The sequence below is a fragment of the Oryzias latipes genome, chromosome 4, assembly GCF_002234675.1.
Source record: "Oryzias latipes chromosome 4, ASM223467v1".
Taxonomy (NCBI): Eukaryota; Metazoa; Chordata; class Actinopteri; order Beloniformes; family Adrianichthyidae; genus Oryzias; species Oryzias latipes.
Genome location: NC_019862.2, coordinates 5,976,766 through 6,004,509, shown reverse-complemented (window position 1 = coordinate 6,004,509; position 27,744 = coordinate 5,976,766). Strand labels below are relative to the sequence as shown.

General features: G+C 43.0%; 1 protein-coding gene across 6 annotated transcripts; it reads right to left on the bottom strand.

Moving 5' to 3' along the window:
* Window positions 1–66: 66 nt before the first annotated feature.
* LOC101158595 (nardilysin) lies at window positions 67–27,234 on the bottom strand. Of its 6 annotated transcripts, XM_023954056.1 has the most exons (31): window positions 27,127–27,234; window positions 22,076–22,266; window positions 21,183–21,381; window positions 20,993–21,074; window positions 17,356–17,509; window positions 12,973–13,046; window positions 12,807–12,902; window positions 12,425–12,547; window positions 12,302–12,359; window positions 10,259–10,332; window positions 9,966–10,035; window positions 9,364–9,441; window positions 8,161–8,281; window positions 7,736–7,794; window positions 7,532–7,586; window positions 6,258–6,362; window positions 6,064–6,187; window positions 5,897–5,983; window positions 5,667–5,786; window positions 4,585–4,636; window positions 3,765–3,915; window positions 3,224–3,351; window positions 2,987–3,149; window positions 2,873–2,904; window positions 2,636–2,774; window positions 2,523–2,570; window positions 2,256–2,308; window positions 1,978–2,061; window positions 1,704–1,911; window positions 1,149–1,235; window positions 67–553 (listed from the first exon to the last, which is right to left on the bottom strand). In XM_023954056.1, the coding sequence occupies exons 2-31, from the start codon at window positions 22,246–22,248 to the stop codon at window positions 350–352; spliced, it is 3,201 nt and encodes a 1,066-aa protein (XP_023809824.1). In that variant the 5' UTR covers window positions 22,249–22,266; window positions 27,127–27,234; the 3' UTR covers window positions 67–349. The 6 variants fall into 6 exon arrangements, 4 of the variants coding, with proteins under 4 accessions (XP_023809824.1, XP_023809823.1, XP_023809825.1 ...); XM_023954055.1 differs by having other exon boundaries at window positions 20,993–21,381; XM_023954057.1 differs by lacking the exon at window positions 27,127–27,234 and having other exon boundaries at window positions 21,183–21,400; window positions 22,076–22,238.
* Window positions 27,235–27,744: the final 510 nt, after the last annotated feature.

Sequence of the window (27,744 nt, the reverse complement as noted above, 5' to 3'; positions counted from 1 at the left end):
TACGCAACTGCATTTCTGATAAGTAATAACAGAGAAAAAAAAGAAACACGAGGGGCCTCCGCATGGTTATTTTTTAAGTTGCCTTTAATTCGAGCAGAAGCAGTTGGTTGTCTGATGATCTTCACCCAGAATCCTCTGTTTGGGTGGACGGTAGACACATGCACCTCCTGCAGGACGTGACTTTACCAACACGTGGAGTCCCAGTGAGGCATTCACGTACCCTGAGAGTTCAGAAAGTCCAAAGGCAAAAATTGAGAGGGCATCGGTCTGTAAAATGACCTGAAACCAGAACAGGAATCACAATCTGGATTGGATTTTTAAAAAAGAAGAGAAAAAAAGTGGGAGGGGCCTAATCCAGGATTTTGTGGTAGGGGTAGAGGGGGAGGGAGGCGGTGAAGCCTCTGATGTCAGTGATGAGCGTAGCTTCCTGCAGCGCCGCCGTCAAGACCGGCAGAAAGGTCAGTTCGCTGACTTCCCCGTAAACTGAGGCGGTGGGGGGGTCGTCTGTGCTCTGATCGGGGGGGTCATTCTCCTCCCTACCAAAACCCACCACCTGACATGAAGCAGAAACAGGACAAGCCCAGTTAACAGGTTCAAGAGAAATAATACTGTCCAAAGTTGATCGGATAGCGCCGTGGATAAGGAGGGCGGGGCCAATTGGAGCCAGCAGGATTTGAGGTGTAACCCTAGCAACCAGAAGAGCATACCGTCACCAGGACTTCCCTGGGCTGTACTCTGGGTATGCTTTAATTCAGACATGATTCTGGCTTTTTTCTAGAGACTTCGGATCTTTGGGCCAGCTGGTGAAGCCGCCCACATTCACAGAATCTGACTGGTGGAACCAAAGTATGAAGACGTTCCTGTGCGTCGCACAAGCAGAAGCAAAAAAAAAACAACATTGCCTGATTTGATGCAGTTGCTGCTCAAAAAAGACACAACAGAAGTTTTCATTTGACCCGCGTCCATGTTAGCTCACACGGCACCCTCAAGGGTGGATCATTCCCATCAGCCATCACAGCTTCACGGGGAAGGAGAATCAGGACATTACTGCACCGCATGCTGGTTGTCCATGGAGATATGGGTTCAGCTACATGGTCCTCTCCACAAACCCCCCAGGGGCACTCAGAATGAAGGATGGGTAAACTCACATGGACGCTGAGCTTCCTGCTGTTGTCTCTGTGCTCCAAGAACCAGGAAACCAGCTCCTCCTTGGCGAAGACCTTCAGAGCTTCAATCTGAGATAAAGACCACAGCAGCTCAGAATCAGGAGCAGACAATAACGAATACAGAGCTTGGTTCTTCACTGATCTGCTTCTGAATTAAAAAAAAATCCCTGCTAGCTCCTTCTCTTCCTGGAGAATGTCATGTTTGTGAGTGATTCAGAGCAGACAGGAGATTCAAACTGCTCAAAAGACCTCGGCAGACGTGACGTCACTCTGTAGGTCAGGGGTGTCAAACTCCGGCCTCCTGCTGGTTTTCCAAACACACGGCCTTATCTGCTGCTGATCTACATGGGTCAGGTGTGTTTAGGCAGTATGGAGCTTCAATCGTAGGTTAGTTGGACAACATGTGGGAAAATGGCCCTCGAGGCCTGGATTCTGACCCCCCTGCTGTAGTTGAGCTACAAATATGTGAAGACGGACAACAAGAAAGATCAGAAAGTTTGGAAACACAGAGAGGGTTCTGAAAATGGGAAGCATTACCTCTTTGTTCAGCCTGTTGAAGACATACTGCTGTGTGACCACCTCAAACCAGTTGCGCTCCACCTCCTCGCCCAGGTGGGCGTCCTCACACTCCTTCAGCTTGATGAGCGAAGTCACCTGAGTACTGAAGGCCTCCTCGGTCAGACTGGACAAGCGCTTGCCAAACTTCTGCAGGAACTCCTCAATCTTTGCCTCCACAAACTCCGTGCTGTGGGTAGAGTCACTTCAGAGTCAGAAACTCAAACAGAAGCCAAGCTCCTGCAGATAGACTCACCTGAACTTTGTGGCCTGCGTTTCCACGGTGACAGAGAACCCCAGCACCCCTGAGGTATTCCTGAAAGTTGGGTACACCTGGTACCTGCAGGACAGGGCTTTCAGCAGGAAAATAGCAGGGCAAAGAGATTGGATTTAAACCAAAAATGCATTAAAGCAACAGATACTCTAGAACATCTGAAAGGCTTCTGACAAACTAGTGTAGTTCTGCTGGAAAGGCTTAATACTTTGTACACGGTGAGTGCCCAACCCGTGGTTTCATGTCAAAGGTCAACTCACCCCAGAGTCTCCTTGGTCCTCAAGAAGTCAAAGCAGGGTTCTTCCATGAGCATCTGTGAACACACATCTAATAAGATCTCCAGCTTGTAGGAGTCCACTCACTCAACTGTCCAGTTTTTGTCATTTCTTCAAATGAATCTTCCATGAAGATCATGCAGATATAATGAAACACAATTAAAACTATTCGTTTTTGTTTGTCCTTCTGTCTCTAGGCTTTGGAGAAGCCTCTTCATGTCTGTGGACGGCGGGAGGAGGCTGAACACTCACCACCATCAGCTCCATCAGAGCGTGCTCTCTCAGCCTCTTCAGCCCCGACTGCAAACAAAACCCACAGTTACACAACAGAAACACAATCTGAGCTCAGACCTGTGCTGTGTCACCTGGTAGAACACGGTGATCTCTGAGTTTGCATCTCCTCTGTTCAGGGACTTCACTTTACACAGAAGCGGCTTCTGAGGCAGCTTCGCCACCAGGAAGGAAACGGGGACCTCTGCTGACAGCGGCTGGAACTGCAGCTTCCTGCACAAATGCAAAACACCGCTTTAGAACAGATTGTTCCAGAAGTCTTCAAATCATTGAATGATGATGTCTGAGCCAGTAGAGAGCAGCAAACTCACTCTGTAAAGTACTGCAGGAACTCTTTAGACTCCTGTCAAATAAAGCACATCCACAAACGTTTACCGCTGTCATTGAAAAGATAACCAGAGAGTTTGAGTGTGTGTGTGTGTCACCTCGCTAGTGAAATTCCCCTGAACCAGTCCCTCTGCATAAAGCTCCACCTTCAGATCAGCAGCAAAGGTCATGAGGTTGTCGTTGGTCAGACCATTGATGAGGACCTGGTACTTCTGGAGGCCGGACCACCGTTTGGGCTCCAGGATCTGCAGCCGCACGTCTCTGCACAGGTGAGTGACAGGTGAACAAGAGAGAATCCAGGACTGTCCAAACCCCAGCTCTGAGTGTGCGCCCACCTTCCCAGCCTGTCGTGCTTAATGAGGATGTTGAAGTAGGCCTTCTTCAGCTGCTCGCTGAACATGGCGAAGACGTCTGGCTCGCTGCTGAAGCCGGCCAGATGATCCACAATGAGTTGCAGCAGCAGCTGGAGCCAGAAGACCAAAAGACACAAAACAAGATTAGATGTGAGGGTTCAGTTCAGGGTTTCCTACACAAAGATCATTGGATAGCCTTCAATCCTGCTGAGCTAAAACCTGCTTGGCTCTGTCCTCTTGTGCATACGAATGTCACTGTGCTGGTCGCTTTTTGAGGGCTTAAAATAAAAATATAAATATTATAACTGACACTGCTCTAATTGGTTCAGATCACCAACGTTTTGTGAAATCACAGACCCCAATCACAGAATCGATCTTTTGAATCAGAAACAATCCATTCCAGGAATCATCAGAAATAAAGTTTTGATTTGGTGTGACCAGATTTTATAAAAAAAAAAAAAAAAAAAAGATCTAGTTAAAGCTATAACCTCCCGGCCCTCACACACGTCGTGTGTCTGCTCACCGGAAGCTTGTGGTTGAAGCCCCTCAGCCGGATCACCACTCCGTGCTCGCCGGCCACCAGCTTGTACTCCAGCTGAGCCACGTTGGCCTCGTAGGCCGGTTCTGCCAGGTTGTGGGCCAGGATATTGATGAAGAGGTCAAACAGAACCAGACTATAGGAAGAAGAGGAGAGCCTCATTCTGTGTTAGTGCAACAGACACACATCCTCTTCATGATGAAGAAATTCACACATTTTAATGCCAAACACCACAACTTGTGAAGAAAACGTTTGCAGAGAAACACATGAAGCTCTGTGAACTGGGGATCCCTGAAGGTCCAAAATCCCAGGGTTAGATACGTCTCATGAAAGCCCCTTTTTCCTCACACCATCAGATGAGGTTTTGAGCCATTTAGCTCTTAAATGACTTGAAAGTGCAGCTGAACTCAGAGGAGAGGAGACGCACACATGCTCAGCTGAATTCAGACTGAAGGATCCTTCATACACGCTGCTTCCTCTGTTTCCACACACACTGTTCTGTCAGTCAGACTGTTCCTGCAGCCTGGTGCTCGGCTGCGGTGTGGCTGACCGTGTTCCTCTGTGACAATTTTTCCTGCAGCTAAAGGCGAAACGTTTAAGACTTCCAAACACGAGAAGCTCCTCTGCACCTTAACTGGTTTAGTGTTGGAGGGGCTAAAGCTCACAGGGTTGAACGGTAATCTGTCAACTGGTTGGTTGGGGGTTCAAGCTCCAGGCTTGAGTCGTTGTGCTCTTGGGCAAACCATGTGAGTGACTTTATTCTTTCACTGGGCTGTGCTCAGGAACAGTCTGGGGTGGAGCTTACCTCTCAGGACTCGTCTGGATCAGCGGGGAGACCAGGTGGAACCAAATGTAAGCTGAAGCGCACAAACATAAGGAAATGAATCAACTTCATACAAAACATTTCACCATGTCAACATCTGACTCACAACAACAGCAGGAGGAGTTGGACAAAATCTAACAAGATGGGATTAACAATTTGCTCATCATGAATGAAATGATCTCTTTGGTAAGTCTATTTTAACTCTACAAAGTCTTGTCCAAAATTTCCTGATAAATCTGGACGTGATCATTTCATAATTTCATTTGGGTAACGGTTTAAGCAGGAGGGAAGCATTCGAGTTGTTTTATTTTAGAGAGTACGGGATCAGATTTGTTTTTTTTTATTATTTAACCTCTTAAGACTTGAGTTAATATTTGAGCTAACCCTCTACACACAGTCAAAGGGCCCCAGTTAAACAGAATTAACCACTGTGGTAATAGAACCCAAAATGTGCCAACTTTGCATGTGGACACAAGGTTGTTAAACAAGAGAGTGCACCTTTTTAAATTACTTTTCCTGACCAAAACATTTAGATTGAATGGGTGCGGGATGAGGATGGTTTGGGGTTTTCTTTGTCGTTCATTGTCTGCATTTGAGTTATGTTCAGTTAAAGCCTATTATGGGCCCAATACTTGTGAAATAAAATGGGATTAAAAATATCCATCCTTACATTTTCCTTAGATTTTACGTTTACAAGTAGTGATAACTAAGACCAGAGTCCCAGAGTTTATTGCTGTGATCAGAGACTGACTAAGCTAAATGCTTTTATTTTGAAAATATTACAACAAACGAGATTAGATGCCGATTAAAAATGTTGGAACAATTCAGAGCCTTTGAGAAATACTTCAGTGCTCCGAAACGTGTCCACAGATTTTTTAGAACAAGCTCTTCATTTAGAATATTGCGAGTCCAAACATTTCACTGACCCAGTTCTCATGATGGTTTCTATACTGGATCTTCTTCGGGATACATTCCCCTTTGGGGCAACATTTTAAAACCCATCTTTAACTGTCAGTGCTGACAGGACTGTTGGTCCTTGCTCTGCTCCAATCAGGACGTCTCACCTTTAGGGATCTTAAACGTGTTGTCCTTCTTGAACCACAGAGCTCCTCGCTCATTTTTCACAATTCTGACGGGAAACTCTGTGTCGGGACAGTCGGACTCTTTCAGGGCAAAGTCTGTCGCTGCACCAAGAACAGAAGACAGAATCCGCCTGAGTCCTTATCTTCCACGTATCTGCGTTGGGTTCAGGATCTCCACAGAGAATGGACAAAGCTGCAAAGGAAACACTCACCAATGAACCTGTTCTCATCAGGAAGGTGGAAGTCAGGGTGCAGCTCCAAGTTGCCAGCCCAGCGCTGCGACCACTTCTCTGGGATGTCTGAAGGCGGGAATCAAACACAGCCACGTTCAAAGACATGTTGTCGGGACGCCCTCTGCTGGAGGCCCACAGCGCAGTACCATCGCAGCTGAAGCAGGTCCCGAACCATCGCTCTCTCAGCAGACAACGGCCTTGGTTGTCAGGTGACAGCAGCAGGAGGTTGGCTCTCTGAGGTGTCAGGAGGTCCAGAACCGAACCAATAACCTGCCACAGAACCAGGTCACAGGGGAGAAGCTGGACCGAACTGTGAACCAGACTGATCTTGAGTGCGTACCTGGGAATCGAACTCAAACATCAGCTGGTCTCCAGTCAGGAGGTCCATTTTGGGGAACAGCTGCATGTTCTCACAGATGTTCTCCACAAACTCAATCGGGTCCGTCTGACAGACAGATTAAATTACAGGCTGAGTCTAAACCCGCCTCTTTCAAGAGCATTCATTGATCATTTTGGGAAAAATCAGACTCCATCTGCAGTGAAACCAGCTGTCCGTAGCCGCGGTTACATGGGCAAAATATGGTCGGGTTAAAATTCAACCGTGCACATGGGCACAGAAAACCTTTTTCCGATTAGAACAAACATTCACATGGTCTCACTTTCGGTCGGAATAAATCATTTGGGCATGCGCAGTAGTGTTGAAAATACAGGAAAAAGGAAGAGTCCCACAGTAAACAAACCTTTGCTGTCATATACATTTATGCAGCAGCTCGGTAATATACGAGACGATCTTCTAAATATGCTTTTATTAATGTTATAGTTATTATGAAGCGCCTGTTCGCTTATCATTTTTTATGTAATCCGTGTGGTCAGTGCTTTTTTTGTGGAAGAACGGAGCTCCCCCAGGAGAGGCTAACACGCGCTAACAACATTAACCTTGTTTGATAAACTCATGCAGGATATGCAGCAATCTGCATCTTGGCTGCACGTAAATGTGTGAGAATATCAGCCTTTATTTTGTCGGGACACGACTGGAAAGACAAATCCACGTGATTGTTTGAACGATTTCAAAGGACTGAGCGACATTCTGCTTTGAAAAGTTCGCACACCGCCCCAAAGCGGCTGTGTGAGCTGGAAGTCCGAGCTCTGCTCAGACACACGGTTCTCCTGACAGCAGCTAACCGAGAGCGGCGGAACGGATCGCAGTCACACAAACAACAAAACGCACACGTAACAAAGCATCCTCCCCTCAAACACAACATTATTAATCCAGCTGCTCTGCTCAGAGACACAGTTGGTTCGGTCCACCGGCACACGAGCCAGGACCGCGCAGGGTCCCGCTCCTCCCCGGCACCCCCCTTGTGAGGGATGTAAGAGAGGGGAGAGGTGGAGTGGCGCTTCGCACCGGGCGTCCGCAGAGCAGCCGGTCGGTTCTCCACGATCGGATCAACAATCTTCATAACCCACCTATCTCGATCGGAAAGAAATTTTGATCCGAACGAGTCTGATCAGGGCAGAGTATTCTGAACGGCGTGTTTACATGACACGTTTTCCGTCCGATCAGGCGTTCTTTCCGATTACTTTTGCCCATGTAAACGCAGCTCGTGTGCTGACCTGCTCCTGGTACTGGAACTCGTAGTCCCCAATCTGCTGGATCTCCTCATAGATCCTGAAAGGACAGAGCAGCAGGTTGGATCCTGTAGGGATCTCACTCTGTTTTCTGAGTATTTCTGAGAGAGAAAGCCTTGACCTGTGTTTTAGAGTCAGAGAGAAATCCATGTGAGTAAAAGTGTAGGAGCGTGTTTCAGAGCACCTGACCTTTCCTGTGGGCCCAGAGTCTGCAACATCTTCAGGTACTGGAACACCAAGTGGATCACCTGTGAAGAAAACGACAGACAGAAGCTGTCAGAGATATGAAAGCTCTGAGAAGACCGACCTGAACCAGAGACACAACAACACCAAACATTCAAAGAAATTTGAGAAGTATAGTGCGACCTTGTATGATTCTTTGTATGTACAATGTTTGTCAATAAAGTTTTTTTTTTAAAAACTTTAACAAAACTGGAAAAAAGAAGGTCCTCCTGGGTTTTTAACGCTTCTCTTGTTGTACACTTTTTTTTATTTTAAGTTGGATTTTAAATAAAGAAAAACAACAAACATGGTTGAGGTCCTGTTGTGTTGCATTTATGTTGCACATTGTGCAGCTTCAGCAGCACAAAAACGAGCTGAAGGAGTTTGGGGACCTGAAAAAAGTTCTGGAAGCCCCCGTCAGTGAGCGTAATGGAGATGGAGAAGATGGAGTAGGTGGTGTTCTCCTCAAAGCCTGTTTTGCTGTTCCCTCCGCACAGAGCCAGAGCCCAGCACCTGAGCAAGCGAGCACACACAAAAGTATGTCACTGAAATGCACATCTGTGGCACAAAAAGGCTTTTCCTGACCTCTGACCCAAACACTTGTTATTAGAACTGCCCCGTTACCCTGTTGTTCTGTTCTCCATAAAACTATATTAATGCCAGATCTGTCTTTTTTGTGTCTCACACAACATCAGGTATTTATTTTTTCCTTAGTCTTATGGTGCTGTGAAAAAAACTGTTTTTCTAACTTTTAAGCATCTCGTCTTTGTTCGAATTGTCATTTTTATAGATTAAGGCAGTGCTTCTCAATTATTTTTTGTCAGGCCCCCCCTAGGAAAAAGAAAATGTTTCGCACTAACCTTCCCCCACCCCAACACACTCACTTGCGCGGTGACAATATATTAGTATCTAAAAGAATTGTGTAAGTATACGTAATGATGGATTGTTTATTTATGATCTGTGCAGCTGTTTTACTGCATTACCTGCCATCTTTATGTCAAATACTGACACCAACTAAACGACAGGCAGACAAAGAATACGTTTATAGAAAATAAAAACACGTCATCAAAATGTCTACAATACTTCATAAAGAATGACATTATTAGCATGAGCTGAGGAATCTAAAGGCACAAGATGATCCTGGTGTTGCTAATCCAGGCAGGGTTTACAGTGCTCCTTTTGCCCCGCTTCACCTGGCAGCCTGAGCCCACTACCCCTCCCCTTGCATTCTCACACACGCAGCCTCGCGTGTGACAGGAGACGGGAACGCGCAGCTGCAGGGACGGTAATTCACAGTTTCAGGCTGTTACAAACTCTGTGATAGAACAGATAATAGGAAACCAATAGTGAACCAGATTTTTTTCCAAGCACCGAGCCGCTGTCACCCCCCCTCCCCCCATTAAAAATGCACCCTGTACAATTGCCCGTATTACCCGTGCATAAAACCGTTACTAATGCACGCCCCCCCTGGCATCGCCGCACTATTTGAGAAGCACTGGATTAAGGGAACTGTGAGGTTCATGAGAGTTTTTGATTACACCACCTGTCAGAGACACCCCACCTGTCTGACCTCATGCAGGTGTGTCAGGACTCACCTCTTTCTCAGCAGAGACAGGATACTGCCAGCCCCTTCGTGTCCGACGAGCCAGGAGATGTAATGAAGAGGCTTCACTCTGTGGCACAGACACAAACAGGAGCTGAAGCATCTTCTGACCGCAGACTGGCACAGTGAATTTAAATAATAACTTTTCCAGACGCTCAAAGCGTTTCCAATGTGTCCATTATTCACTTGGTGATGGTAGCTACTGTTGTAGCCACAGCTGCCCTGGGGCAGACTGACAGAGGCGTGGCTGCCAGTTCACGCCTACGGCCCCTCTGACCATCACCGGGACATTCATGCACATTCACACACCAGTGGTGCTGCACCGGAGGCAGGGAGGGTGAAGTGTCCTGCCCAAGGACACAATGCCAGTTGACTGGAGGGAGCAGGGATCGAACCGGCGACCCTTCAATCATTGGCTGACCTGCTCAACCGCCCAGTTTTGTTTCTGTGATTTAAGTAAATTACAAAAAAGTCCTGACAGCAAAAGTCATCTGTGTGTGACTTGTGCTGAAATCTGCTGGACCCTCACAGAGGACAGTTCTCTGTCTGACCAGCTGAGGGTTGACCAGTGTAGCGTTTCAGCTTCAGACTCACCTGTAGTGTTTTCCCTGCGGAGGAACGGCCCAGCTGATGGTCACAGCATGAACTTTCCTCACAGGAACCACTGCAACAAAAAGGTCATACATCAACCCCTCCCCATGCCCCGACAGGAGAACAGGTGCTTTTTATGGGGGGGGGGGCAAGCAGGAGTAAGAGATGAGACAAAAACAACAACCAAAGTCCGATCAACAACCTGACAAACACAATCAGAGCCAGGAAAATAACGAAAGCAGTTAAAGATCTGAGCACAGATGTTCTCCACCATCATCTCCGGACTCAGAACAGACCTCTGTAGAGTTTTTTGAAGGCCGGCGTGTCAAACGGCTCCTGCAGGTGGGAGAAGTCCGGTCGAGGTTCTCCGCTGCCAACGGAGCAGCACAGACACAGCTGTCATAAATCTGCACAGGTTCTCATTGTCATCCACATGCTTTGGCTTCATACTTTCAGGCAGCTAGGAGCAAACAGCAGAGGTGACAACATGCAACCTGCCTGTCAAGCCTGTTAGAAATGGATTTCTTCATGGAGACCTCCTGAACATCATGATCAAGTTCTACTGAAAGTCCTTGTGTTTCATTAAAGTCCCACTCCCATCATCTTTTGATCTATTGTAAAATCCTTCCTAGTCGTCTTTTAATGATTGTGCTGTTTGTAGCCAAAATAAAATAAAAAGCCTGTGTCGTCTTCAAGGACATTGTTTCTGCGGAGCAGCAGGAGGTCATTAGAGATTTACGGGATCGTTGGAAGGGAGTAAGCCCGCGTTCATTTCCCATCATCCCTTTGTTTGCACTCTATCCCACTAGCTTACAGCTCCTCACCCCAATCTAACATGATGAGCAATATCAGAGCTATCCAGTCGTATAGTTTTCAACCAGATGCCAGCTCAGACGAGGAAAACAAAGACTTATATATCTAGAGCTCTGAATTAACTACTAATTAGATTTCTACTAGACCTTTCTCTAGAAAAATATTTTGTGTATGTCAAAGCAAAACAGTTATTCCCTTTATTTGTAAAGTTTCAGTTGATTCTTTTCTTGCAAAGACAGAACTACTAATAATTGAACGTGTCATCTTATGTCAGGTCTCTAACATTACAGTAATGTTTTATTTTAACTAAAGGCATTTCTGATCTCTGAACATTTTTCTGAACACACAGCATCGACTTTTCACCCAAGTCCGAATGTTTAATTTAACTTTGTTCATATTAGGAATGTTTTTTTCAATGTACAACAGAAAAGTAAAGACTAAAACTAGTGATGACAAAATAATTACTTACCAATAACTTAAACATGTGCAACGTTTTGCCGTATTGTGTGTTCTCAAAGATCTGTGTTTTTTTTTGCTGCGAGTCTTCGTCATTTCAAAGAGTTACAAGGAAATGGAGCAACAAGTGAGTGTGTGTTTGTGTTAGCTGACGTTTGAGCACCATGTCAGCTAATGAACAATGCCTCACCTGCCAGAGTGGCTGCTCAAATTGTTATTCTACCCGTCAAATTGAGGTTTAGCCCATATTTGGCGGGTTTAGAGCCCTGCATGGATTTATTTGTCTGCAAATGGATCATCAGAATGGAGCAGAGCAGGGAGCTTGTGGGCTGCTGATTGTAGTTTTTACATAAAAACTATGAGCTTTTTCAAACAGCCTTTCTTAGTGTACTCCTAATTCACTACAATGTAAATAAAGAAATACTTAAGAAATGCAATTGTAATCCTAATCTTCTTCATATATCTCCTTCATCATCAGAAGAATGCTGTAAAATGACCAGAAACACAATCTTCATTAGAGTGGACCTTTAAGAGAACCAGGAGACTCTGGGTCAGCAGAGACAGAGCTTCCAGAATCAACAGCAGGGTCTCCCCCTGACCCCCAACACCAACAACTCCCCCTTTTATAAGAGGCTATAACCCCAGTGCAGGGAGCTCATCTCAGCTGGCTGCATCCACACCTTCACCCACAGCTCCTGACCATGGGTGTTGGCAGCAAATGGAGAATCCAGAAATGCTGTGACTCCTCCCAGCTGGGGGGGGCTATGAGTGAGCATCCTTCTGCAAACCAACTATCTGCCGGGGATTTAGAACAGAATTAAGTCTCTAGTTGTCTCTACCCCCTTATAGAGATGTGATGTTTTTCATGTTTTCTCAGTGGTGCTTTGGAAGACCTTTTTATTTGGCTCTCATATGTAAAAAAAGAGTGAGTGGAAAGAAATTGAGAAGAAAGCTGTGAGGAGATCACAGCTTTCTTCTATCAGAAGATAGAATCATAGTGCTGTTGACAGGTGAGGGGTCACAAGCTGTCAGAGTGCTGTTCTCAGGCCGGCTGTGTGTCGCAGTCGTACTTGTTTGGCACCTCGATGAAGATCTGTCTCACCCACTCCTCCAGGGTGTCCAGCGTCTCTGCGCAGCAAACACATAATCAGCGGATTTCAGCCGCTGGAGTCCTTCAGAGGATAGCAGATTACCTCTGGATTGAACGGCCAGCGTCATGTAATGAGCAGAGTAATGTCTCCTCCAGAAGTCCCGCAGTCTCTGGTATGTGTCAATCTGCCTCTCTTTAGGATCATGCTTCAGCGTCTGAGCGTTTCCTGAAGGAGGCGACACTGAGCTGTGAGGAGGGGGTTCATCATGTTTCTGAGATCAGAGTCTGGGTTTTGTGTTCAGGCTTCTTTGTGTTTTTTAAATATTAAAATGACCTCAGTTTAAATATCACATTTTAGATTCTGTGCAGAAGCTTCTCCAGTCAAACACAGTTCATGACTTACGAGCTAAAACAGGACAAATCTACGAGACAAAAGGAAGTATGAAAATGAAACTTCTCTGTCCCAGCGCCTGTGCAGCTCTCACCCCAGAAGAACTTGCCCATGGGGTGCCCCGCCTTGGACAGACTTCCAAACAGCATCTCCTTCCGATGGAAATCCGACGGCCTCGCCATCTGGAACTCTGAGGAGGAGGAGAACCCGTTGGTAGTTCATGAAGAGCAGAACCTGAGAAGGAACAGCAGCTGACTCACCGCTGTCCACAGCCTCCACCTCCCTGTCCATAGCATCCTCTAGCATCAGAGGACAGATAAAGAACTGAGCCCATCTGGAAAACAAAGAAGCACACACCTGTCTGTATTACGTGATTCAGCACTTCCCTTCAACCTGATGTCACAATTACAAAGAAAATTATGGTTTTTGGATCTAACCTGTTTTTTTATTTAATTCTAATGTTAAACATGAATCAGAAACAGCTACGTGTTTCCCGTTACCGTGACCGTAAATGCGTAAAAAAAATATTGAAGTTGATCGCACAAAAGCATAATTTGCACGGTCAGTCCTTCATAAACATGGATGTTTGGATTTACAGCAGATACCTTCACATTTCTGTGTGTGTGTCTGATTACATTGCAAGGAAGACATGGAGGATGTTTAGATTTATTTATTTTAAAAAGCTCTACAGAAGCATCGGTAATCATGTCTTCATGTCTGGGTTCATTCACATCCCGGTACGCTCTCCGTCCTGCCGCAAAAGCCGCTTTCTGCCGCTACATCCATGTCTCTGTGACCCACAGTAATTCAAGAGGGGAGAAATAAAAACAAGAATCAAACTAGGGGAATCTTTTTATTTTTTTTTGATGGAAAAAATGAAAATATCATTAGATTTAGGAAGCTTGAGCTGGCTGCTCCCCCATACCACGGCGGCTCTCCGTCTGTCGTCCAGCCAGCCGCCTGGCGTGGTGATCACCTCGCTATAGTCAATGGTAGCATCAATAATGCAATGGTAAAATATATTTTATTACTGCTTTAAACCAGTAATCTTATTTACAATAAAGATGTAACAGGAAGCATTTAAGTTTATTCTGGTTAAAAAAAAAAAATACGGGGTGTGTAAAAGGTCAGAAATATTTCCTGGGAACGAATTCGTGTTTTTTTTTACCCATGTCATGTCACAGGCTCTGAAAACAGCACTGTCATGTGTGTACAATCACTCAAATCAGAGGCATCATTTCCAAACTGGATACAATGGTTTTGCAACGACCACACTGACCCAGACATAAACTCTCAAGGCGCTTCATAAAAAACATCCAATGGAATCATGACACCCCTTGAAACAGATGAGCACGTTCTCACATCTCAATGATTTTGCTTAAAATGTCACAAAAAAACTGTCTGCATTCCTCCACTATAAGTTCTATTGTTTCCTCACTAAATTGTTTTTTGCGGTCTTGCTGTTTCACTGATTTTCAGCGCAATTTTACATGACTTTTTCCCCCCAGTACCCTATGTTCTGATTGGCTGTTGACCTTGTCAATCAATCCCTTCCGTGCTGTGTCTGCTGTGCAGAATGCGTTCATGCTTTCCAGAGTTACATAAATTTTAGATTGTGATCAGATCTTTGCTCTCATCCTTTAATCCTTTTTTTATGAAGGTTTGAACATTGAGACTTCAAACAAGAGAGAAAAGAGTGAAAATCTTCATGTCTGTCTGAAAAAAAGTAGATAAAGTGTTCAGAGATGAGTTTCACAGCCTTAAAACATCTGCTGCAGGTTTTGTTTTTTTTTGGAACTTAATGCGGTAAATGAAGGAACCCGGTATTTCCAATATGTCTAATAATCTTTGTCAAGGATTAGTTTCTTGACTGGTCTGGTCAGAGACAACATCATCTGTCATATCTGCAAGGATTCCCTTATGCTGAATCAGCATTTTTAGACTACAGTCTTGGAAAAAAATGGTCCAATCTAAGGTAAATTGTACAAAGATAAAAATAAATACATGTTCACTGAGTACTTCTATCACTACCACAAAGGAGAAGAGTACCAATGAGCAAAATGTTTGAAGATCTTTAACAATCTGCTAAAACGCCTCTACGGTGACCACATCAACACTCACAAATATTTTCTTTAATATTTTTCTATAAAAAACTGCTATTGCACTGAAATATTGTGGTGGGATATAAATGTGAAACCAGTCTGTTATTGTTCTTTAGATCTGTTCTGAAAATGACTTCATTCTATAGAAAGCAGCATGTGGACCGCGGCACAGCGGTCAACTCGATAACAGAGAGGACAGATGACTGTGGGGACAGTGAGGAAGAACTCAAGCTGTGCAGTGTTTCGGCTTGTTTGGGATTATTATGAATGCAACTGTGTACACATACTGAATACATATAAATGCTGCTCTTTTCTAAATTGATTTCCTATTTTTCTACACAGGGTGATGAAATCAGCAGCGGTAAATGGACAGATGATAAAGACTCTGATGAGACGCATCATGAACATCCTAGCTGCAGCTGCAGGAGGGAAGTCTGCAGCTCCTCCTACAGCCTGGAGGTCCAGTCAAAACCATTCCTGCCCAGATGCTGAGGGACGCTGGCCAGTGGTGGTGGACGAGTGTCAGCACTGCAAACTTCAATAATGGAGAGTGCAACATTCATCTGGGCCTAAACAAAGACAGCAAAAGCTTTTTGCATTTCACAATTAGGATAATTCACAACGCACACCTTCTGCATTTAAAGGATAAATGCATTTTTTTTCAGCAGAAGCAACACTGTCTCCACGGCGTCTCCAGACTCGTCACGTCTGCACAACTCCCACCTGTGGACGTTGGGCCCTCAAACCACCCTCGTGGTGTCCGTTTCTAACAATTTAAGCAGACACGTGCATTTGCAGCCTGCTGGAGGTCATCTTCAGGCATCTGGCTTTTTGCACTCCTACGGCCTCATCCATGTCTCCTGGTAACACCTCCACCCTCTGGACACTATGCTGACAGACACAGCAAACCTTTCTGCCATAACTCGCATGCGCCGTCCTGGATGAGCTGCACTACCTGGATGAGCTGCACTACCTGGGCCACTTGTACCGCTTGAGTGACAACCCTGTCAGCCTTCAGTCACCAAAACATCAGCCAGAAAACATGAGGACGGGGAAGTTCTCTGTGGTCACCACTTGCAGAACCACTCCATTAATGGAGTTTTGTTGCTTATCGACTATTATTTCCACCTGTTGTCTATTCCGCGTACACAAAGATGTGTGAAATTGATCGTCAGTCAGTGCTGCTTGCTAATTGGACAGTTTGATTACTCAGAAGTGAGACTGAGTTGTTTGGGTGTTCCCTTTCTTGTTTTGAGCTGTGTAGTTCAGTCAGTCATTACAGTGAAAATATTGGAAATAGCTGTGTTGCATGAATAAAAAGTCTCTTTATCTTCACATCAAGATGTTTTTTTTCCCCATGGATGCCGATTAGCAGCAAACCTAAAATTATATCTATCTCAACTTAATTTAGCATAATCTGAATGCAAAAACACAAGTTACAAATTATTTTCATATTTGGAATTAATAAATCCAGGGATTCAAATTCGACATAATATCCACAGTTTTGCAATATCAGTTTATATACTGGCATGGCCAAAAATACTGTCAGAAAACTACTGCTCTTGCAATTGTTTGAGTTGTTATGTGTTTATTGTTCAACCCAGACTAACACAAAGAACTGGAGAAAAATAAAGTGGGTTTTAGCCTCAGCTGGCACTTGTCAGAAAACTGCCTAATTAATAGACTTGAATTTTCCTTTAAACCAGGGGTGTCAAACTCATTTTGGTTCAGGGGCCACATTCAGCCCGTCTGATCTCAAGTGGGCCGGACCAGTAACATAAAAGCAAAATAACAGCTTTGTTTTAGTATTTTTTACTCAATTTAAAAAAAAATGCCTCAACCAACATAGTAGCCTAATCACTTGGGGCCAATGGATCTTGAATAAAATTAATTTCAGTTAAAAAAAAGTTGGTCTATTTAATTTTATACAGACTGAATATTTTACATCTGACACTGAAGCAATCCAGAAACTTTTCTTTATGGCGAGTCTCTTAGTGGTGCTGAATGTTATATTCTTTGAACATACCAAGACATGACATACCAATCATGGGGGTTTTGCATTCAGCTTCGTGAAAGAAAAAAAACCTGTCCATTTTTCCTGGAAATCTCTTCACTCCACTTCACTTTTTGACAACATTTTGGTCATTAGGGTGTCACTAATGATCATCCTTATAGCTAGATAACAGCGGTGAGGCTCATAGGGAACCAAAGTGTATCTTACCCAGATGCAGAGCTGTTAGGTTTCACTTTTGGCAGATGCAGAGATATGCTGTTTCACCTGTTTTGCCTTTCCTTTGCTCCCCCTAGTGGCAGAATTGCGCATTTCGGTTAATTCTTTAAAAAATCATAACTCGCCACAGGAATGGACTAGAAACTTGCTTTCTTTTTTAACCGTCCTTGTGATTTTTAGTCTTCATGTGTGGGCCAGACTTAACCACCTGGTGGGCCGGATACGGCCCGTGGGCCTTATGTTTGACACCCCTGCTTTAAACAAACTGGACCAGAGGAGCAAAAGGAGGGATGAGCCAGAATGAAGCTCACCTATGGAGGGCATCCCTGAAATATTTCCTCTGCACGTCAAACTGGAAGACGGTCCTCTCACAGTCAGTGGCCGCATTGTTGCTTCCTCCATGCTTCTTTAGGAAAGCATCAAAGTCATTCTCTGCCGGGTATTTCTCACTGCCCATGAACACCACTGCAAACACATGGGGAGCACATCAGAACAGGGTTAGGGTTCTCCTGAGAGAGACATGAAAAAAAACCTTCTACTCCATCTGCTAGTCACAGTCCCATGATGAGGGGTGGGTTCAAATCCCATTTCTGACACCAACTGACACAATCAGTCAACAGGACAAAGGTGGGTTTGCTCAAAAGCCGTTTTTATTCCTTTTTTGTCTTTTTTTTTTAAATGAATAAACAGAGATCCTTTTTCCACATAAATAAATCATGTGGGCCCAAAAAAGATAAATAATCAAATGAATATGAATCAAAGGGGACTGAACCCATCCAAAAAACTCACTTAGCATAGTAAGGAACATCCTGTTAACATGCTGAGGAAGATTTAGAGCTTTGGACAAGTCCACACATCACACAAAACAGGGGGCAGGAATGCAACTAAACAAACATGTTAACTAATTTATCTAAAACTACAAATGGAAAAAATAAACAAATAAAGCAATGGATAATTGCATTTAAATCTTCAACATAAACCAAATAAATCCCTTTAAAACAAAGAAAGCAAAGGCATCCCCACAGTGGTTCATTCCAGTCTTTATGAATATCAAAAGTGGTCACTTGAATGGAAAACTCACACCCAAACAAAGTGTTTCAGTTGAATTTGTATTTCACCCAAAATAAAGATGTATGCATTCATTAAAATATATATTTATTCCAAAAACTGAATGTTAACTGGTGTCTTTCCGTTTTTAGAATTTTCTTGTGGTATTTTTCTTATGATTGAGGAAATATTTGAAGAAAATTATTCTTAAAATTACATTACTGCTTATTGCTTTTTTCAAATCATTGTGAATCAGGGACAGACAAAAAAATACAGTTTTACAAAAGGCGGTAGCAGTGACATACTGTATTGCAAAAAAGTATTGAGTCAGCCACCAACTGTGCAAGTTCTCCCACTTAAAAAGATGAGAGAGGTCTATAATTTTTATCACAGGTTTATCTCAACTATGAGACAACATGATGGGAAAAAATCCAGAAAAAGACATTGACTGATTTTTAAAGAATATATTTGTTAATTATGGTGGAAAATAAGTATTTGGTAAATAATAAAAGTTCAAATCAATACTTTGTTATACAGCAGGGATGCTTTGGAGCTGTCGCCAGGCAACACGAACTTTCAACTTCCTCTAAAGATTTTCAAGGGGGTTGAGATCTGGACACTGGCTAGGACACTCCAGGACCTTGAAATGCTTCTAAGCCTCTCCTACGTGACCCGGTCAGTGTGTTTGGGATCATTGTCATGCTGGAAGACCCAGCCATGTTTCATCTTCAATGCCCTTGATGATTGAAGGATGTTTTCTCTCAATCTGACGATACATGGCTTCTTTCATTCTTTCCTTTACACGGATCAGTCATCCTGGTCCCTTTGCTGGAAAAACAGCCCCAAAGCATGATGTTTCCACCACCATGCTTTATAGAAGGTATGGTGTTCTTTGGATACAGCTCAGCATTCTTTCTCCTCCAAATATGACGAGTAGAGTTCTTACCAAAAAGTTCTATTTTGGTTTCATCCAACCATAGAACATGGTCCTCTTCTGGATCCTCCAAATGCTCTCTATCAAACTTTAGACGGGCCTGCACATGTACTGGCTTTAGCAGGGGGACACGTCTGGCCCTGCAGGGTTTGAGTCTCTGGTGGCATAGTGTGTTACTGATGGTAGCCTTTGTTACTTTGGTCCCAGCTCTTGGCAGCTCATTCAGTAGGTCCCCCGTGTGGTTCTGGGATTTTTTGATTTCTTCACACCGAGCTGCTTGTCTAATGCAGATTCAGTCTTCCAGCCTGGTGCAGGTCAACAATTGGTTTCTGGTGTCGTTAGACAGCTGTTTGGTCTTGGCCATAGTGGAGTTTGGAGTGTGACAGTTTGAGGTTGTGGACAGGTGTCTTTTATCTAGATAACCAGTTTAAACAGGTGCCATCAATACAATACATCAATATAGCTTCAATGTAGGGGTGGGCGATATGTCTTAAAAATAAAATCTGCGATTTTTATTTAAATTGGATTTCCGATTTTTTTCACGACCCCCCCCCCCCACTTAAGGAAAGCAATAATAAGCACAAACAGCAGACAACTTAAAGCAAATTTTGCTTTTATTTAATCAAACGCAAGACAAAAGTAACCCCCATTTCTGGGATGAATACTAACATCCTTCAAGACCGCAGTATCCGTAAGATCTGACCTCAACGATTCTGCTATCAGTACTGGAGAAGTTGCATTTTTTTGTGTCCCACAAGATATAAACTAGAGCTGTGACGGTGTGGGATTTTTGATCACAGAGGTGATGAAGCAGCAGAAGTCACGGTCAAGCACCCCCCCCCCGCCGAACACAAAATCTACCAGTGGCCGCGTCGCAAATGACTACAATTCATAATTGCAATGCAGTTTTCTTTATTAACAAATAACCGTAACAACTACCTATCTAACTAATGAACTAACTATATAGGTGTTGTAGAATGAATGTGTGTATGTGTGTCAGCGCTCCGTGTGTAAGAGGAAAGAGCGCGTGCCGGAATAAGTTTGTGGTGCTGCTGCCTTTGACTGCGGTGGGCTTTAGGCAAATGTTACAGCGTGGGGGGGGGGTCTCGTCCTCCATGTCTGTGGCAGTAAACCCATACCAGTTCCAAGCAACAGATGATTTTATTCCTTTTTTGAGAACAAACTTCCCACTCTCACAGGTTGTTTATCGCTTGCCATACCACCGTGTGAAACTAACGCTACGGAAGCTCCAGGGAGCCAAAAATGTGCCATTACACAAAACTCGATTTAGTTACTTTTTAAGCGCCCGTAACAATAAATTCGAATTAATTCATCCAGTCGTTTTTTCCCCCAGGACTACTTCAATGTTGCTCGCCATTTTTGTCGCACCTGTAACATTAGGTTGGGGTTTGGAGGGATTGTAAGCAGCAGGAGAGCGTTTAAACAGATGGACAAAGGGAAATGAGGGCAGTTTTATCTCCTTGTGTTTTGGGTGTCTGTTTTCTCCAGTGTGAGCGATGGGTCTCAGCACCCAAAGTACCTCAGGTTCAAGCTTCTACATGCTCATCCCTTATGCTCCTCTGAGCAACAACAGAACATCAAGATTTAACGTGGACTTTGACATCAAGTCAGTTTTTCTTTAACTCAGCCAGATATTCAGATCTGCTGCGTTTGCAGAAATATTTTCTGAGCTCAACTTCTTTTTTCCTTTTTATTTATAGTGAAGAAAAACCCCAGAAAAAAACATTTTCTTTCTTTACTTCTCTAAAGAAGCACATTGGTCTAGATTCTGTTAAAATCCTGTTTTTCACTGTTATTTAGTCTCACTTTAAAGTGCAGTTACAAAGTCTGACTCCTGCTTTTATTCAAATTCAAAAGCAGATCTGGAAGATTCCTTTAGATCAGAAAGGATCTGAATCAAAGATCTGGAGATCCCTCAAATCCACATTGAGAAAGGCGACACTCACTGTGCTCAAGGAAGTGGGCCAGGCCGGGCAGGTCATCCGGGTCACTGAAACTCCCCACACCAATGCAAAGCGCAGCGGCCGCCTGCACACGTGTGCAACAACACACACACAGTGAACACAAAGCCTGAAGACTTCCTGTTTCACTGAAATAATTATCTGCATTGTGTTTAGAAGACTCCCCCCTCCCTACCTGCTTCTCAGACCGCTTCCTCTTTAATCCAGGTTCCTCATCCTGATCTTCTAACTCTTGGATGTCCCCTTCATCAGAGTCTTCTGTCTCCTCCTCTTCCTCCTCTACCTCCTCTCCCTCCTCATCTTCTGATCCTGTTCCTGCACTGCTAAAATCAGAGATGAGGAGCGCTCGAAGGCCGTTACTCAGCTCGATGTACCTACAGGAAAAAGGAGAATCTGTGATGGATAAACACGGCAGCATGTCTGAAGTTTACAGTTCCTATAGCAGAAAACATTGGCCCGGACAGATCAACTACTGGAAAAGATCTGTTTGAAGAGTGATGGAGAATCCAAAGGAGAGCCCGAGGGCTGAAAACATGACAGACTCAAACATAGCTGAACGAGAGACAGACTAAGAGGGCCCTGAAGTAAGAGCTGAGGAAATTGCTCTTGTATTAGAAAGCTTCTCCCTGTTTAGCTTCAGAATGTTGATGCATGTCTCAGAGGAAGAGGAAGTGAGCAAAATACAGCTGCAGACCCCTGAATGAGCAGAAAAACGCTTAAAAAAGTACATAAATGATTTTGCTGCCAGGAAGAATACTGATCAAACTACCTGTGTGATGTCATCAGCTCTCAGCTCATGTGACCAATGTAAATGGCGTATACTTTTATAGCGCTTTTCTACCTACAGTCACAGACCCATTCACCCATTCACACACACACATTCACACACTGGTGGCAGCTCCGCTGCCAAACACTGGCTCCAACCTTCCACCAGGGGCTGGGTGGGGTTCACTGTCTTGCCCAAGGACACTTCGACACATGGGCGGGCAAGGCGGGAACTGAACCCGCAATCGTACGATTGAAGGTCAACCGCCCTACCAATGCACCACGGTTGCCCATTGGTCTCACCTGTATTCCTTTGGGTCGCTGGGCGATTTGATGATTTCTGGGTCTCCATGGTCGCCTGGGGCTCCTGCTGTCGTAATGGTTTCTACAGCGGGAGGGAGAGTTTCTCCCTGCTCAGGAACAGCCGCCTGATTGGATGCACCGCTGCCACTCACAGACTTGTTAATCAAAGGCATTTTTACTGTGTGACGGCACTGAAACACAAGAGTCACCATGGAGCAGCGTCAGCTCAGGCAGGGTTTACACTTAAGGGTGAAACAAATGAAGAAACTTGAATTTGAGATTTTATTAGAGCTTAATTTTTTGCATTTAGGAAAGAGGTGTGGCTTTGTTTTATTTATTCGCCTACTGGACATAGCTCCTAGCTTCATAAACACGAATGTGAGCAATAGTTGGATTTACAGCAGATACCTTCACATTTCTGTCTGTGTGTGTCTTATTACATTACATTGAAGACACAGAGGATGTTTAGAGATGAGATTTATTTATTTTAAAAAGCTCTACAAAAGCCTCACACTCGTTGGCAGTCACTTAACATTCGAAGGCTAGTAGGCTACATGCTACTAACCTATTTTCTATCGTCTATGAACGCATCATGGTTACAGGGCCACGGTGATTGGTCGAGATGCATTATGGGATATGTGTGATGTATCATGTGATGTATCATGGGCATGTAGCATGTAGCATGTAGCCTTCAGATGTCAAGAAATAGACAATAATAAATTGATACTTCTTCATTTTATTTTCCCTCTCTTGAACGAATGTGGGTCACAGAGACACGGAATTAGCGGCTTTTGCGGCCGGACGGAGACCGTACCGGGATGTGAATGAACCCAGGCATGAAAACGTGATTACCGATGCTTTTGTGCTTTTTCAAAATAAATAACTTTGATCTCTAAACATCATTGCATAGAAGACGTTCTATGCAATGTTATGAGACATGCACAGACAGAAATGTGAAGGTATCTGCTGTAAATCCAACTATTGCTCACATCCGTGATTATGAAGGACTTATGACGTGAATAACAAGTTAAGGATGGGCTAGTCAGCATGTAGCCTACTAGCCTTCGGATTTAAAGCGACTACTAACGAGTATGTTATTAAAAGACAAGTCCTGAATATTATTATACCTATTCGACCCTCAACTACAATATCCCATACCCTAGCTGGCTGGCCGTCTACCGGATGCCGAATGCCGGCATGACAAGCTAAAGAGCTCTGCAGCGGAGCTAGGAGCTATGTCCGGAGAATCGCAGCGGTGTGGCAAAACAGCAAGCTTGGGCGTCCTAAATATTATGATATTTTTCTTATATTCATTAAGACAATAATAAATTGATCATTCTTGTTTTAATTTTTCCTTTCTTGAACGAATGTGGGTCACAGAGACACGGAAGTTACCGCTGAAAGCGGCTTTTGCGGCCGAACGGAGAGCATGTGCGTGTTTATGAATGACTTATGACGTGAATAATTATTTCGTTAGCACAAATTAATTATTTCGAGGGAACGTAATAGTATTTCGTAGGAACGGAATATTATTTTGTGGGAACAGAATATTAATTTGTGGGAACAAGATAATAATTTGTGGGAACGAAATATATTTTATTTTTTCCATTCCTCCTTACTTTCAGCGCGAGACTGCAAGCTCTGCTGCACGAGAGATTACGCAATCCTGAGTGAAGTCAGGTTTATTGTTCCTTTAGTTTACTTAACGTATGCTAATAATGTAAAGCTTTTTATTTTTTACATTCAAGACATTTTTATTCCATGTCCTCCCTTTCACACAGAAGGAGGTAGAAAAAACCACTGAGCTTTTTGTGATATTAATATAAACAATAAATAATTTGTTTTATGAACGCATAAATAGGTTTTTAGGAGGATTTTTACTGTTGCCGTGCAAAATTCTTTTTAATCCAAAATTAGAAAAACAACAAATATTTTTTAAGAGTCATTTCAGGTGATGTTTGATGCAGTTCTTATGTTCTTTTTAATACTTGGAAATGTTATATTCACAATGAAAAAGTTTTTAAAAAAAATCAAACTCCTTTTTATTACGTTTCACAAGAACATCTGCTTTTATTTTATCTCACCTAAATTAATGAAAAGTAAAAATACAATAACAATTTCCACTTTTGTTCATGATAATAAATTAATCTACAACTAGGGTGTGACCAAATTTGAGGGCTGCATCTTTCAATGGCTGCGGCCTTCCCGGTCGACGTTGGCCGGGTCCTTGGTCGAGCGGGTTGGTCGGATGTTAACGGCTGTGAATTTGGACGAGTCTTATTCCAGCCGTTACCTCGGCTAATGTCCTGTTGCCTGCTAACGTGTCACGTGAGTCAGAGAGGATTAGTGAACCAGGTATGGAGCTCGAAATTTTCCTGGCTTATTTTATCCAACTTTTAATCTTGGAGTTGGATCATATGTATCCCGGTCGAAGGCACATGCTGTATTTCCAGCTGACACATAACAATGTGCAGGTACTGTACAGAAGCTCTCAAGAAGAAAAAAGAAGACAGTCAACACGCTGAAGCTCTCAGGAATTACATTACAGGTTGTAAAATATACAATTACTGCAGTAAATTTGTGTTTGTAGAGTACCCAAAATGGTTTAGTAAAAATACTCTTTTTTTGTTTGTCTATTTCTCACAAATATTATAGTAAATGTAACTGTGTATAAGTACCTACCCTCTCGTGAGAATGTAAAATAAATCTGTATATAATAACTGTAAACTATTTTAAGATTATTTTAATAAACATAATAGTTTTAAATGTTGATTTTATTATGTGAATTTTACTGCAGAAATTTATTTTAACAATGTTTACCCTACTCTTATTAGAACTCAGTAAAAGTTGTATTTAAGTATTATTTTATTATCATATCTACCTAAGTATAATCATGGTTTTAAGCCTCATAAAAACTTAAAACCACATCTTTATACTATAAAAGCATTTATTGTGTATTTCTTTGTAACCAGACTAGACCTCTGTACCGCAAAACCAACCTGAGTCTCCCAATCCTGGAGCGTTTTTTTCAACAGACTTCAGAGTAAATACGGAATCTCTTAGAGAGAGTCCTCCTGTCTTCTTGACCAGGATTGCCGACATGGGTGGGGTGAAGTGACGTGCAGTCAGATGAGTATAATGACAGTTCTTACTTTTTGCATTTAATCGAATGAAGGCTTTCTTGCAGTTACCGCAATGTATGTAAAAAAGCGGCACACTGTTTTCGAGAGAGGGCTCACTTGACACCAGTTCACCTGTCATTGTGTCATTGTATTATATATTAGTATTATTTTCCATTGATCCGTGTTAAAGATGCATTTTCAGTTGAATCGACACGTTTTTCACAGTTTCTGAGGTTAAAATCGCAGAATTTGAGTGTTGCGCAATCACATACACTCACACACGGAGCGGAAACTCCGGTTGAGGCTCCGGAGCGCTTTGCCTCATGTCTGACTGCAGGACTCAATTTTAACAGTGACGTGCGGTCTGAGCGCTGACTGTAAATACAAGGAAAAGGCTTTATGTGAGGCGAACCTCACCAGCAGGGGGCAGACGTGAGCTGACAGCTGCTTTGTAGCTACAATGGTGCTGTAGAAACCGAACAGACTGAGGACGTCTCTCCATTGAGAGGGAAAAACTCATTAAACTAAAGGAAGATAAAGAAGACTTTTATAACAGGGTCATAGAGCTTTTTGTGGAGAAGGAACGGCGCATGGACTCAAAAAGTAAGTAATACATTTTAATTTGTTTACAGTGTATATGAATAATTTATACACAAGAAGAGTGTTCTATCTATCCATAAAAGTAATATTCTCTGTAGGACAAAGATGTTCGTGTGTATCTTATACTCTGTTACCTGCTGTTGGATGAATGGTGAAATATTTAGTTCTTGCAATTGTAAATCTGACTCCAGAGGAGTCAATGCCTCACCAACCATCAACCTCACCGCACGCCACTGGTGGGGTGCCGTAATTGAGACCCTTGTGTTCCTTTTCTGGTTGGCAAATGGAGCATCCTACAGGGCGGTCTCAAAGGTGTTTGGGAGGTCTTCTTTGACTATATGTGTTTTTTTTTGTTTTTTCATTTTATTGTTCTTAGTATTTGAAGAAAACATTACAGATCAAACTCGGCTTTTAAATGGGACAACTTGCAGAATTGGTAACAAAAAATTCTTTTAGACCGACTTTATTTGTAAAAAACTGAACTCAATTATGCTTTTTCCATTTTTCTAAACGTCATTTTAATTCTCAGTTTGAATTGTTTACTCTAAATAAAGTATTTTTTCATATTAATTCCTGTCTTAAACTGGGCTGCATTCAAATGCATACAAATAAAGCTGTAACTCACAAAGGGGCGGTAAACCCTTTTTTATAGATACTTATTTAAACGTCGAAATATTTAACTACAGGATTAACTTTTATGCTATTGTGGATCTTTGTGTCTTTTTTTGTCAAAGCTGACTGACCAACATGACTTTTAATCCACTGTGTCTAAATTCTGCAGATGGTCAGGTTCTTGCTTTATTTTTATTTATTTTGTTTCTTTGTTTTTTGTTTATTGTAAGTGCCATTACCATAAAAAGGTTTCCCAGCAGGAATAATTGTTGGACAGGTTCTAGACTGTCACGTTTGACTTCTCTCTTGTTTCGTTTTTGTATGTGAGGGTGGCAGCAATCATAGGTAAGATAAAACATTTCGATTGGAATGATTGAAAATTCGCAGGATAAACGAAGCTTCCCAGTTCCTGAACGCAGCACAGAGGTGCGTTCAGTGGATTCGAAAAAATAACCGCATGTGGAGCATCTGACTGTCAGTCAAAGCAGTCCGCCCGAGGGGGAGGACGTAACACGGGCAGGGAGAAATCATGAAGGCAAATCCTTAAACCGTCAGAGCTGCTCCAGGAGGCTCACTAGCTAATCCCTCCTGGGAGCTTCCACTAACGGTTCGCTTTCTGCCTCTTTTACGATAGTTCCGGTTTGGTTCTAACAGCCGCTCGACAGGTAGGAGTTGCTGCTGTCCGGACTAGTCTCTCATTTGGCCAAAGGAACTTACCTGTAGGGGTCGGACAGGTGCTACTACAAGTTTGGAGTTTCCGTGAAGCAGTCAGTTGAAGCTGAAGTGAGGCGGGTGAACAGGTAAACTCTGATTGGCTGGCAGCACGTCGATCAGAACGAGCTGGTGATTTGATTGGTGGATTTTAAAAGCAATTTCGACTGTTTTTTTTTTTTTTTTGTAATGATGTTTCATTTTGGTTATTTATTCATTGGGTATTTATTTGGTGAATCTGAGTTTTTTTTCCAGCTTTGAAATAATTAGGATAATTGTCGATGCTCCAAACGCAATTTCGTTGTTTTAATGACAATGACAAAGAAACGAATCTTGAATCTTGACAACATGCTCACTACTTTTTACTACTTTTAAATGGAAAACATGAAATCACCAAATTCACAAAGTAGAAATCTAATTGATATGAACATTTTACAACAACTATTTATGAATACACGGTGTTCTGATGAGGAAAGCGTTGATGGTTTATTAAGAAAATTACATTTAAATACTTTTTTTTTGCAAAAATTGTTCAAACACAGTGCATTGTGGTCTATATTCGCCAATTTAGTGGCATCGATGTAAACTGGTTTTTCGCAGAGACTTCTGGTAAATTTCCTGTGC

Coding starts and splice junctions, on each gene's coding strand:
- LOC101158595 (XM_023954055.1), bottom strand. CDS start 22,248: ATGCCTTTGATTAACAAGTCTGTGAGTGGCAGCGGTGCATCCAATCAG. Junction 2,571..2,635: donor AGATCACCGTGTTCTACCAG/GTGACACAGCAC, acceptor TTTTGTTTGCAG/TCGGGGCTGAAGAGGCTGAG. Junction 554..1,148: donor GCAGGAAGCTCAGCGTCCAT/GTGAGTTTACCC, acceptor GCTTCATGTCAG/GTGGTGGGTTTTGGTAGGGA.